Here is a 13,345-nt window from a genome sequence, read left to right as displayed (position 1 = left end):
CCCTTTTGGTAAACCCTGTTAGTTTCTTAATTTTGATTATTCAGTTACTATATATATTGTTACATAAACATTCAGCCCAAGCTTACTAGCCTGAAATTAATAGTTTAGACTATAGACACCATATTTTTTTTCAAGTTTTGACTCTACTTTGTTTGACATTGGATTCTTTGTCGAACGTTTAGCCGTCATATTCGAGGTTTTACGTAGAGCTTTGTTTTCTTTGCATACATGATCTCTTGTATTTATATTTAAAAGATTAAGGTTTGAAAGGAAAACGGAGGAAATTATGAACCATGAGTAACAAAACTCGTGTGTTCTGAAGTTACAAATTTTGTTTTGCATAAACAAAATGATATACTAGTACATAATTGTCAATATGAATTTTACAAGTAAATAAATTGGAGTACATAAATAAGTAGACATTACACATTTTAGTTTCTTGTTAAAGGGGTGAAATTCATGAGTAACAACACATAACTCTTATGTATACTTTGAAATTGCAAGATTATTTAATATTTCTCATCAGGATATTGAGAGTCAAACCTGTGAAAGTACCGGTGATGCTGAAATTTCTCTGTCCTTGTTGACACCTTCTACGAATTTTATTGATTCTATTGAAGACAAATCTAACTGTTCGATTGTGTGTCTTCTTAAGAAGATTAAATTGCAAAAGGAGTTAAGTACTCGACTATTTGTTTCAAACAAAATAGAAGATATTGATACTTGATGATAATGGTTATGTTACAAATAGTACCTTTAACATTGTCTACAAGGAAGTATTTCAAAGATTAGTGAGTTGATTTGACATTGTTTAGACACATTTGTTCCAATGTAAGCAAAAAATATGGCTCATACATACCTATTTGGTTAAGTTGCTTTCAAATCCCTTTTAGACAATGTTTTTTGGGTTCTAAAACAAAAATTTAATCCATTTTTTTTTTTTGCTAAGACTATTACTTCTGGGTGTTAGCATATTAACGTAATCTATTTAATGAGTATTTGCATTCTGTCTCGCAGGCATAAATGTGATTGTAGAAGAGGATGTCCTTGGTAATGCATAATCATAGGGAATCACATGTTTGGTATGTGTTGAACTCATCCCACCAATGATTGCTACAGAATGACACTGAATTAATAGCGTTTTCTTATTATAGGTACAAGCTGGTCTTTTAATTCCATATTTGCTTGATCTGTTTGTTACCTTTTTATTGGTGGCTGTTATAGTTAGCAATAAGTTGTATGCATTTTTTTTTTTTTTAGCCATCCTCATTTTAACATAGTCTACTATGACGTATTTATTTTTTACATAACTCATCGAGTAGATAACTATATTTGATTTGCATACTATTGATCACTCTGGATAGCAGATTTCTGTATATGGTTGATATTTGTAAAATTTGTGTCAACGCTGTAGCTTTTTCCACCTAAAATATAGAACAAGATAGCAACACAGTTTTTTGTAAGTATAAGGTTTACAGTGCGATTAGCTAACCACGACGGATGACAAAATTTTTGATCTTTTTCCTCTGTGCATCGCACGAGTAATATACTAGTATTTATATTTAAAAGATAAAGGTTTGAAAGGAAAACGGAGGAAATTATGAACCATGAGTGACAAACTCGTGTGTTCTGAAGTTACAAATTTTGTTTTGCATAAACAATGATATACTAGTACATAATTGTCAATATGAATTTTACAAGTAAATAAATTGGAGTACATAAATAAGTAGACATTACACATTATAGTTTCTTATTAAAGGGGTTACTTATGAAATTCATGAGTAACAACGCATAACTCATGTATAATTTGAAATTGCAAGATTATTTAATATTGGTGTCAAATTAAAAGTATGATATCATATGAACCATATTATTATTGAGTTGCATCCATTAATAAATTATTAATTTTTAATAAATTATCGCTGACAAAAATTAACAGTTCAGATGAAGTGTAAAATATTAGGGGTCAAATGATTCCACCCCTCTAAAGTGAAATAATTTTATTTACATAAACAAAAATGATATACTTATGCATAAAAGATAAGTATAAATAAGAATGTTACTTGCAACTAAATTGGAGAGTACATAATATGTAAACATTAAACATTTGAGTTTTCTTGTTAAAAGGGTTACTTAATGAAATTCGCGAGCTGAATAAGTAAACAGTCAAATTTGGCTGTATAAACAAGCTTGAATTATTGTTCATGCGTGTGGGTAGGTGGAGTGGTCTGAGACCGGCTAGAAAGCAAGCAGCTGCTGTGGGATTACCTACAAAGGTGCTCTAAGTTCAAGTTAGTGAAGCTAAAATTTAGGCTAGTAGTATTTAAGCTTTTAACCATAACATGTGCACTCTTACTACATAAATCTCCTTGTATTATTATAGTGTTATTATTCCTGTGGTGTATTGCAGTTATAGATGTAGGCATTACGCAATGTCTACGAGCCTCCGAGGAACATGGACCGCGAGAATCGACAGCATATTAATAGGCCTACAATTCTCGATCGTATAAAATAGGGCCTGGCCCATCTGGTCCTGTGTTTATGAGTCTCTTGTCGGTGTCTGGGCCCTGTTGGCCCGTCCTTACATCTTATTTCTTAAGGATGTCTAATCTCTTTTTTCGTCTACTTTTTTTTTTAATGATTCAAAAATAAAAGGGTAAAGCGTGTCGCACTAATATCACTTTGTTTGATGTGATTTCTTTGACTACGAGCACCGACACCATCGCATAGTATTGGTTACTCGTTAAGTATGAAAGATGCTATTCCAAGTCACCACAATTTACGTTCATTTCAATTCAAAAGTTATCAGGCGAAGGTTGATTAGTAATTTTATATTTTTCTAGAATCTATTGGACTTGAAGAGGATAATACACAGAGCTATTTGTCTATGATAAGAAATTTTATAATATTTAATTATTTATCAATTAAATAGCGATAATGAGTATCGAATTCGTAATCACTTGATAATGAAAGTTTATGTAGGATCCATTGAACTTAAAAGGGATAATATATAGATCTACCTACCTATGTTAAAAAAATTTATAATATTTAATTATTTATTAATTAAATAAAAATGATGAAAATCGAATTCGTGATCGCTTGATAAAGAAACAGTTCAACCAAAAAAACTTAAACTTATAAATAATGAATCTTTTAATAATTTGAGTAAATACTATTTTTGGTCCTCAGCAAATTTTACGATATTCGCTTTAGTACCTAGCAAATAAAAAGACTATTCGTAGTTCTTAAGAAATTCAAAATGGACCCCATTTAATTAAAATCGTGGTCTCTCACAAATTCAAAAAAAACCCACATTAGTTCCTCAGAAGGACTAAAATGGATTCACTTTGAATTTCTTAGGGATTCTGAATAGTCTTTTTATTTGCTACAGACTAAAGCGAAAATCGTAAAATTTGATAAGGATAAAAGGAATATTTAATCAATAATTTTATGTTATATCTCTGTAACTGTTTTTCGGCAGTGATGTGTTGCCAATGGTAGGGAATCCGTATGATGCCGAAATCTTCATGCGAAAAATAAAAAATAAAATTCAATGTTACTCTTCACAATTCACATGCATGCTTTTGTGCAGATACAATTGCGGATTGCCCACCGATTTGTCTCGGGAGGAATATAAAATGCTAGGGTCCTTAAGTCTATACAATATCTTCCCTTCCCTACCCTTGTGCCCTCACCCGTGGATGTTGCCAGTTTCTCTTTCCAGAGCCTCTTGCAATTTTAATATAATATATACGAAAGCAGCATATTCAATTTAATTTTTTTTTTTTTTTTGGAGTTAAGACAAGATAAAATGTTGTTTTTTTTATTATAATATGATGGTAAGTTGTTTATACGGGAAAGGAATGAAGTTAATTTTTTATGGGATTACCTACTTATTAATTCATGGTGATTTCAGATTGATTTCGACTTTCACACTCAAAATCATCACTAAATTAAAATATTTTGCAATGCCAGCGCAACATAAATTGTCTTCGTTCCTCACAAGAATATTACACTTTTCCACGTGGTTATACATACCTTATTTTATTGTTTAATGATAATTAACTTTATTCTTATTTTTTACACACGTAACGAATTCCTCCACTTATCTCATACGTGAATTGATGTATTTTATAAAGATATAAAAAAACATTGTTCTAAAAAAAACAACAACGAATATTAGAGTTTTTTTAAAGCTAAAATATATCAAGTAGCTATCAAGATTTCTGTTACTCAAATTCCTCCAAATTTAAGATTCTAATGCACATCAAAGTTTTGTTCTTTTGGTCTTGTGAACCCAACACACTCTCTAGGTGACAAAATTTCTTCTCCAATCAAACGGAAGATGTAACCGTCATGAAATAAATAAACTGTTTCAACTTAATTACACTGCAAAACCGCTATTTAGTGCGAAGGAAAACAGCAAGTTCAACATATGACAATTGACCAAATCATTCGCAAACTGTTTTGTGTACAAAATTTGGAGACGTGACACAATCATACAAAGATAAATTAACGATTATGATTTTGTAATTATTTATTTTAACATTTTTTTTTCTTTTCTTTTATTACCATCGATTCACCTTTGTATGGTTATGATTTTCCACATTATATGATCATGTGAATTTTCACATGAAATGATCCCGATCCACCAAATTTTCGTACTATTCATTTAATAATAAAGCTTCTTAATCACATAAAAATAAACAATTCTTTACAAATAACAGAGCCTACAATGTGCCAAAAAAAGAAACCCTACAAAAGTGGACATCATATGAATCTGTGATCCAACTACGATAGAGGGGAAGGTGATGCCACGTAAGAACTTCCACACATCAAACGGAAAATACTCACAAAACAACACTTTTCCATTCACATTCCATTAATTGCGTTACCTTCTTTTTTCTATGAACTACAATATTCCATTAAAGGTGATTGAGTGAGTGAGTGAGTGAGTTAGAAGTAAAGCACAAAGCCAGAACCAGAAGGTTCTCTTTCCTTTCTAGTGCTCTGCTACTGCTATCCATATATCTAAATTCAAACACACTAAGTGAAAATTTTATCCTCACTCCACAAAATATCTCATATTCATTCGAGTTTGCACCGACATACACTGTTCATTTCTTCCATATTCAGTGTTAAACAGTACAGAGTACGAAGTCAATAGATAAAAGGCTTTTGGATTCACATCTATATACAAAGTTACATACCCATTTGCCAAAAGGTTCCATCTTTGATGGCAAGAATGGGAGCTAGCAAACCAAGATCACCATACCCTCTTTCCTCCATTATCTTGCTCTTTCTCACTCTGTCAAGTGTGTTCCTTCACCCAACAAGGTGTGGTTTTGCAACCGCACAACAGCAGCAACCTATCAAAACCGTTGTTGTTTTGGTTATGGAGAATCGTTCCTTTGATCACATGCTGGGTTGGATGAAAAAAGCCATCAACCCATTAATCAATGGGGTCACAGGAGATGAATGCAACCCGGTTTCTACTAAAAATCCAAGGAAAGATTCAATTTGCTTCAGTGATGATGCGGAGTTCGTGGATCCGGATCCAGGGCATTCATTTGAAGATGTGTTACAACAGGTATTCGGTTCTGGTTCCGGTTCCATTCCTTCCATGGATGGGTTTGTAGAACAAGCATTGTCCATGTCTCAGAACCTCTCTGAGACAGTGATGAAAGGGTTTAAACCCGAATCTGTGCCTGTTTATGCCGCTTTGGTTCAAGAATTTGCGGTTTTTGATAGGTGGTTTTCTTCAATTCCTGGTCCAACACAACCCAATAGGCTTTTTGTCTACTCTGCAACTTCTCATGGTTCAACAAGTCATGTCAAGAAGCAATTAGCAAAAGGGTATCCACAAAAAACAATTTTTGACTCTCTGCATGAGAATGGCTTAGACTTTGGAATTTATTTTCAGAACATACCCACAACTCTGTTCTATAGAAATCTAAGGAAGTTGAAATACATATTCAAATTCCATCAGTATGATTTGAAGTTCAAGAAAGATGCTAGAGATGGGAAGCTTCCACCCTTGACTGTGATTGAGCCTAGGTACTTTGACTTGAAGGGCTTGCCCGCGAATGATGACCACCCATCTCATGATGTTGCAAATGGACAAATGCTGGTTAAGGAGGTTTATGAGGCTCTAAGAGCAAGCCCTCAATGGAATGAATCTCTTCTGGTCATTACATATGATGAACATGGTGGATTTTTTGATCATGTGGAGACTCCTTTTGTCAACATTCCTAGTCCAGATGGGAATACAGGACCTGCTCCTTATTTCTTTAAGTTTGATAGATTAGGCGTTCGGGTGCCAACTATTATGATCTCTCCTTGGATTAAGAAAGGGATTGGTAAGCTCAAAATCCTCATAGATTATACATATTTTTGTCAAAGCCATTATACATTTTCTTTTTTTTATGATAAAGATGTCAAATAATTGTGTATAAATACTTCTCTCATGAAGACAATGGCAGGTTTTTATTCTATTGAATGCTATATCTAGTTTTCCGGGACCATTGTCCTTTCTCTTACTTTATATTCCGATGCCATTACTTTGTCAGGTAGTCTTGACATTGAATTACATTCAGTTGGTTGATTTTATTTTTGTTTTTTGTTTTTTTCTGACACATATAAGCTCATGCTTGTCCTTCCCTAGTGTTTTGAGTAGAGTAAGGATTAAGGTCTGCTGTTTTCTAATCAAATTAAGTCAACAAACTAGATATTGATTTTGAGTACTGTGTTTATGATGATTTTCGTTTACCTGATCTCTTTGGATGCATATGTTAGATTCTAAAGCTTCAACCTGCTTTTGAATGGTTTGACATGCCTACTAATTTACTACTTGATTCGGTTTCTCAGTGATGAGTGGCGCCAAAGGACCTGCTGAAAACTCCGAATATGAGCACTCTTCTATTCCTGCCACCATAAAGAAGATGTTCAACCTTTCCTCTAATTTTTTGACTCACAGAGATGCATGGGCTGGGACATTTGAGCATGTTGTTGGTGACTTAAGTTCCCCCAGAACCGATTGCCCAGGTATATTTGAATAACCCCCTTTTCATGTCAATTAGTTTAACTCATCAATAATAATGTATTTGAATATGAATCACAACTTTAAGAGAAATGGCCTATAATGACCTTATTATGTGTAGTGTGTGAATAAAGTATTAAGAGAGCTTAATATGTGTATTGCAGTGACTTTGCCGGATGTGACACCTCTAAGGAGCAGTGAAGCAAAAGAGGATGCTGCTTTATCTGAGTTTCAGAGTGAGGTAGTTCAATTGGCAGCTGTTCTCAATGGGGACCATTTTTTGAGCAGTTTTCCAGATGAAATGAGCAAGAAGATGAATGTAAAGGAAGCTCATGAGTATGTGCGTGGAGCTGTTTCAAGATTCATAAGAGCTAGCAAAGAGGCTATCAAGTTAGGAGCGGATGAGTCTGCTATTGTGGATATGAGATCATCTCTCACTACTAGATCTTCGATTCACAATTAATATAAAATAAAACCCAAAAAATAAAAAAAAGTGTGGCTTATCTATGTATCTAATTATTATAGGTAATTTGATTATTGTTAGGATTGTGAAAGTGGAATGCACTGAAGGGCAAGAGTGTTTGCTAGTATGCTCAGTTAGTCATGCTCATGCATGGACGAAGAGTGTCTTTACGTTTGAAAGAATTTAAGGAATTAAAAAAAAAAACAAAAAATAACATGAACCGAGTGATGGCTTGGCTAGTGAATAATTTCGAAGTAGAAAACTCCAATGCTTATGTACAAAATACAAACCCATGATACAAATGAAGCACCATAATTTTGTTTTGAATTGCTTATATTATTTGAATTTCTTGAACGAAACTGCAATGAGGTAACTTCATAACGTTTTATTGTTACTTCTATTTTATGGTAAAATATTTTACTGTTACCTCGTGTTAAATTAGTGTCTCTTTGGCTATGAATAAATCTTAGGTGCATCTGTTGCACCTAGATTCAGTGCAAAGAATTTTAACTAACATGTAATGTTTCTATTAGTGAGATGCACTGAATTTTTGGTACATCAGTAGCATCAAAGATTTATTCTTTGGCTACAGTCGGGCACAGTAGCGTCAACAAACTCACAACAAAGCTCATTTTTTACTAAGTTAATCTGTTTCTTAGTAGGTCAAAATTAATTTTACTCAGTAAAATTGATTTTGGGTAAACTAAAAATTTTAAAAATATTTATATTTACATTTCAAAAGCGATTTCAATTTACCTTTTAAACAAAATTATTATTTTTTTAACATTACCATTTTCAAAAGTGATTTTTTCAATATCAATTCTTTTAAAATTAAAATTGATTTTACTGAATAATCTTGCTTGAAAATAAGGCAATGCTCATAAAATCCAAAAGTTATACAAGACAGAGTTTGTATTTATAAATCCAGCTTCTTAAATAGAAGGGATATAGTAAGAACAGAGTATTTGCAGTACAATCAATCCACTGAGGGTTGTCCTAAAAATGAGAAGGGTTGCAAATTTTCTGCGGGTAGAGAATACCACTAGCTTTGCAACATGCCGAATTCCACTAAAGAATGAGACGAAATAATGACAGGAACTCCTGCCACAGAAAATTGAAAAAGGTTGTGAGACCATGTACGGAAATCGGTAGATGAAAAAGAAGGGGATAGTAAAGAAAATGGTAAAGAATAGATACATAATACATTTGTCTTTATTGTCAGTCCTGGTCTAGTGGACTCTCTTTTTCTTTTTTAAATTGAAAAGGGGAGGAAGTGGAGGGTGCATTTCCCATTCCTCCTCCCGGAGAATAATACTTTTTCTCCTTTCAATTGGAGGCAAACTTTTAAAAAGAAAATCTTGAACAAGATACTGCTCCGTTTCTTTATCCTTCAATCTTCATCTCCTAAATAAATAAGAGAAAGATACTTTTTACATTAAACTGTACCAACTTCCTGTTCCTACTTCCTTTCCCAAATATTCCTCAAAATCAAATAATAGAACTGAAACAAATGAAATGAATCCAGCTAAGGAACAAGCAATGAAAAATGCAAAAATTGGTGAATAAGATCATCAAGAGTTTCTTCTTGGGACCAAAAACATGCACCCTTCTCTAAACTTCAAAATAAAACTGTTTACGTACAATTTCTGACAACAATCATATGAAGGATTCCATCAAATTGTTATTAAGCATTAGCTGGTTGTTATTCTATAAAATTTATGCCAAAAATTCTACGAAGTACAAGCCCAATGGACAAACATTTACAGATAACCTCTTGTCATTCCACACCTCTCAAATCATAGTTTCAGGAAGTAAATGAGAACATCTTGAGATAAGCTGATGAAACTTCAAGTGTTACAATATCAAGAAGCATAGTTACCCGTCACTGTACTCTATCAATTTTCCATTTGGTGGCACCACTCTACAAATTTAAGTACTCATCCCAAACTTCAGGCCGAAAAAGGACTTTGCCATGTTGATATATCAGTGATAAGATCACGCAGTTGATCTATAAGTATCTTCAGGTGCAAGTTCTTGTAGGCAAGCTCCTACAGTTATGAGCAGAACTTAAATGTTTAACACAACAATATAATTTAAAAAAGAGAGGCTCTCAGTAATTTCAATATAGAACCTAATAATTTTTGCCAAATTAAATTGTTTCAGCAATAGGTTAAAAGTATAAAACCCATTATAAGAATAATGTCAATGGATTCTGTTAACTGTAGCTGATATAACATGATTGAAAATTTAGTATTTTCTGAATCCCAATCAAATAAAATATGAGCCCAACGCAAAATTTCGATGTTCAGGATTTGTAAAAAACATGGTCAAGCATTGAGATTGAGGTTAATAGATTTATTAAAACCTACCTTTCTTAGAGAAGAGGCTCGGTCTTCTAACTTCTCAATTTCAGCTTCATCCACAGGGCTAGCATCCAACCCAGTGTCAAATGCTTTTGCCTGTAACACTAACCAAGTTAGTTGAACTGGGAAACGAAAGCTTCACTAGACAAAATAATAGTTCTAAAGCTCAGAATAAGATGCACAAAAATATTTGACCAAAACAGATATATATATATATATATATATATATATATATATATATATATATATATGAACAGGAAGATGTGAGTCTGTGTACCAATATCCTATAAGCTTCCTTATACACAGTATGGATTCTAAGTCTGCGTAAGAGAGACGTTATGATTTCTGAATGAAATTTTCTTTTACTGCATCATCTTTTTCATATTAACAACTTCAAATTCCAGTCTATGGGACAATAATACAGCGGAAACATGTTTAGCGAATTATGAATTTATAGCAAGTGATTTATCCCAGTCAGTTTGATATCCACATAGACTTGTGGCTAAAACTTCAAGTATGGGTTTGTCATGAACCTTTTCATATAAAGCTGATCCCTGAATTTTTCAGACCCATTTTTGAAAGGAACCCAACTGAACCTTAGAATAGAGAGATTTGTATAGTCTTTTAGCAAGTGAAAAAGACATATGCAGGAATTGAAGTTGAAATTCTCAATTCATTAGCTAGAAATTTGATGATGCAAAATAACTAGATTCTTATTACTTAAGGTGTTTAAGCAATAAAATATAGTCAGATAGTCAGTCAAAATTCATTAATTAAGCCACTTAATGATCCAGTCAGCTCTGGAACATTTACAGGGGCCTATAAATAGGAGTTTTCATATTTTTCATCATATTAGTGAAATATCATATCTGTGGTTTAAATCTCAGCAACTTGACTTCCTAAACTTATCAAACCATGCAAAGAAGAATAAATCCAACCACTCGCGCATTGGCAGAAAACCCCGTTGTATGGGGTCAATAAGCATGGTTTAGTAAGGTCAAGGAGTTGAGTTGCTGAGTTTTGAACAACAGCAGAGTTTCTGCAACTGACCTATAGTAGAAGGGAGTTCCTTACATTTGAGTCATTATATGTCGAAGGGAACTTCCTTCATTTCTGTATTATATCTCTGAACTCTAAATCTAAAGTCTTTTCAGATTTCCATTCAAGGAGGTAGGCTCCTCCCAATACCATCCTACCGATTGTCCTTTTCTATTAACACCAAATTTCAGTTTAAAACCCTAGGGGCCAACAAGGTGCTAAAATGCCAAAAAGAGATAAGCAACAATCTTAAGGCGGAAGATCATAGTTTTTATTATGAACCCAACGAATATGAAAATAAATAGCTGACAGCCCCAACAATTACTAAATATCTAGAGCTAGCGAGGGGGTGAGAAAATTGAAAGCATCATCAACCAGTAGGAATTCTAGTAGGCAAGGAAGTTGCACAAAATTTTTTATGATATTGAGGGGGAAACCAATTTCATAAAGAATTTGGGTTACTGAAGCTGACTTTGAGTGTAAAATAATCATGAACTGTTCAAAACATTCCAGGCTTTTCAAATTCTTCCCAGGCTAGGAGAACTGATCCAAAATGATCAAAAAGTTCTTACTGCTTACTAGTTATTTTTAGTCAATCACGAGTCATTGTTCTGTGAATTTAATAAATTAACTAAATCCAGACTCTATAAAAAGTTTAATATTGTAATTACTAATTAGTGGTTACACATTTCCTTCCTTTCAAATATTTTTTTTTTTTCGGTACAATTCAAGTAATGTTTTTGCCCTCTCACAATTAAACGCAGTTTAGTTTATTGCCTTTGGTTCTAGCACATATTAATTCCAACCACTCCCTCATTGCTTGTAATCTCCCTAAAGTTCAAGGGCTCAAAAAATTCAAGAAACAATAAAATTTTATGACAAAAAAGCAGTTACCAAAATGAAACATTACGAGTGTCTAACGAAAAGTGAACATATCTCAAAAGAAAAGAAGATAAGTAACCCCAAATTACAAAACCAGGGTTTGAAATGGTACCTTCGGGGAGTTAGGAATTGCAGTGAGAATAGTCCGAAGCGCAGCCACAGCATTTTTATAGCGAAAGCGAGCCTCTTCAAGAGCGCCTCCAGCACCGCCAGAGGAAGCAGCAGCAGCGCCGCTGTCGGCGTGGTGGCTGGAGTTATCGGAAGGGGCATCACCACTAACGACGCCGTTTGAGGATGGGGCATTAGGAGAGGCAGAAGCAGAGGCAGAGGTGGACCACAAAACGGGGTTGCAAAGCTCGTCGTTCATGGAAGAGAGGATCTGGTAAGCGTATTGTATGGTTTCTTCAAGGTACTTGTGGCCTTCCATGGCTAACTCTTGCGTAGTTTTGGGAGTTGTTGTTGACCTTGACATGATGCCGTTCACCGACTCTTCTTCCATTCCAACACCTATCTAAATCGGAGAATACTAACACTGCAATTACAATGTGGAGATGGAGAAATGATAAAACCCTAATCTGCACTGCACCACTGTAAACAAGAAAATTAGGAAAGGCAAAGAAATTAAAAAATAAAATAAACCTATTAGTTTTAGATTTCAAGTCTACCTCCTTGTCAAAATTTCAACACAATTCAAATTATTTTTTTGAGTGAATGTGTTTTGTCCCTAACAAAAAAATACGGTCCTCACTTTAGTCTCTTACAAGAAAAAATTTCTCTAACAAATTCAAAGTGGACCCAGTTTAGTCCTTTTGAGGGACTAATATGGGTCTTTTTTAAATTGTGAGGGATCACGATTTCAACTAAATGGATCCATTTTGAATTTGTTAGGGACCAACTGACTAATATTTTTTGTAAGGGACTAAAGTGGGGACCGTGTTTTTTAGTTAGGGACAAAAAAGATATTTACTTTTTTTTTTTGGTAGTATACACACAATTCAAATTTTGACTATACATGCTTGATTATATTTAAATAATAATATGTCTAATTCATTTTAATAATGATAACTAAATTTGAAATTAATTCAATTAATTTTTTGGACAAATTACATAATACTACCTTTTACTTACATGCTTTTTCATAAAGCCACTATGTATTTTCAATTAAAACAAGGGATAGGATATTCTGACAACCAAATAATATTACTATCACATCTTAATCGTTGATTTCCGTCAATCAACGGTTATCATTTTTCAAATCAAACTCATTAATTAATTATTAATTTGCAATAAATAATAACCGTTGATTGGCGGAAATCAACGGTTAAGATGTGGTAGTAACATTGGTAGTAACATTATTTGGTTGTCACAATATCCTATCCCTTAAAACAATTACCCATTCTATACTAGGGGTGTTCGTGGTGTGGATTGGATCGGTTTTGGAAGTAAAAATCATCTGATCCAATCCCTTTGGTTTGATCATATAATCATCCATTCGGTTTTGATTTTTTTTCAAATCCGATCCAATCCAATTTTTTTCGGTTTGGATTGGATCGGTTTTCA

The 13,345-nt window shown here is 33.5% G+C and overlaps 2 protein-coding genes across 5 annotated transcripts; one reads left to right on the top strand and one right to left on the bottom strand.

Moving 5' to 3' along the window:
* Nucleotides 1–5,141: 5,141 nt before the first annotated feature.
* On the top strand, nucleotides 5,142–7,533 carry LOC133286769 (non-specific phospholipase C6). 2 transcript variants are annotated; one of them, XM_061484218.1, is made up of 4 exons: nucleotides 5,142–5,856; nucleotides 6,058–6,359; nucleotides 6,868–7,044; nucleotides 7,204–7,533. In XM_061484218.1, the coding sequence occupies exons 1-4, from the start codon at nucleotides 5,237–5,239 to the stop codon at nucleotides 7,500–7,502; spliced, it is 1,398 nt and encodes a 465-aa protein (XP_061340202.1). In that variant the 5' UTR covers nucleotides 5,142–5,236; the 3' UTR covers nucleotides 7,503–7,533. The 2 variants fall into 2 exon arrangements, with proteins under 2 accessions (XP_061340202.1, XP_061340201.1); XM_061484217.1 differs by having other exon boundaries at nucleotides 5,142–6,359.
* Nucleotides 7,534–8,385: 852 nt separating this feature from the next.
* Nucleotides 8,386–12,378, bottom strand: LOC133286771 (mediator of RNA polymerase II transcription subunit 30). 3 transcript variants are annotated; one of them, XR_009748173.1, is made up of 4 exons: nucleotides 11,898–12,378; nucleotides 9,872–9,961; nucleotides 9,382–9,550; nucleotides 8,386–8,603 (listed from the first exon to the last, which is right to left on the bottom strand). XR_009748173.1 is itself a non-coding variant. In XM_061484220.1 (3 exons), the coding sequence occupies exons 1-3, from the start codon at nucleotides 12,282–12,284 to the stop codon at nucleotides 9,452–9,454; spliced, it is 576 nt and encodes a 191-aa protein (XP_061340204.1). In that variant the 5' UTR covers nucleotides 12,285–12,378; the 3' UTR covers nucleotides 8,635–9,451. The 3 variants fall into 3 exon arrangements, 1 of the variants encoding a protein (XP_061340204.1); XR_009748174.1 differs by having other exon boundaries at nucleotides 8,386–8,570; XM_061484220.1 differs by lacking the exon at nucleotides 8,386–8,603 and having other exon boundaries at nucleotides 8,635–9,550.
* Nucleotides 12,379–13,345: the final 967 nt, after the last annotated feature.

The sequence above is a fragment of the Gastrolobium bilobum genome, unplaced genomic scaffold (assembly GCF_033153095.1).
Source record: "Gastrolobium bilobum isolate Gb01-03AN ecotype WA unplaced genomic scaffold, APGP_CSIRO_Gbil_v1 utg102952, whole genome shotgun sequence".
In the NCBI taxonomy this organism is placed as follows: Eukaryota; Viridiplantae; Streptophyta; class Magnoliopsida; order Fabales; family Fabaceae; genus Gastrolobium; species Gastrolobium bilobum.
This window is presented reverse-complemented; position numbering and strand designations above follow the sequence as displayed.

Coding starts and splice junctions, on each gene's coding strand:
- LOC133286769 (XM_061484217.1), top strand. CDS start 5,237: ATGGCAAGAATGGGAGCTAGCAAACCAAGATCACCATACCCTCTTTCC. Junction 6,360..6,867: donor TTGGATTAAGAAAGGGATTG/GTAAGCTCAAAA, acceptor TCGGTTTCTCAG/TGATGAGTGGCGCCAAAGGA. Junction 7,045..7,203: donor CCCCAGAACCGATTGCCCAG/GTATATTTGAAT, acceptor TGTGTATTGCAG/TGACTTTGCCGGATGTGACA.
- LOC133286771 (XM_061484220.1), bottom strand. CDS start 12,284: ATGGAAGAAGAGTCGGTGAACGGCATCATGTCAAGGTCAACAACAACT. Junction 9,962..11,897: donor CAATTCCTAACTCCCCGAAG/GTACCATTTCAA, acceptor TTAGTGTTACAG/GCAAAAGCATTTGACACTGG. Junction 9,551..9,871: donor GAGCCTCTTCTCTAAGAAAG/GTAGGTTTTAAT, acceptor TCATAACTGTAG/GAGCTTGCCTACAAGAACTT.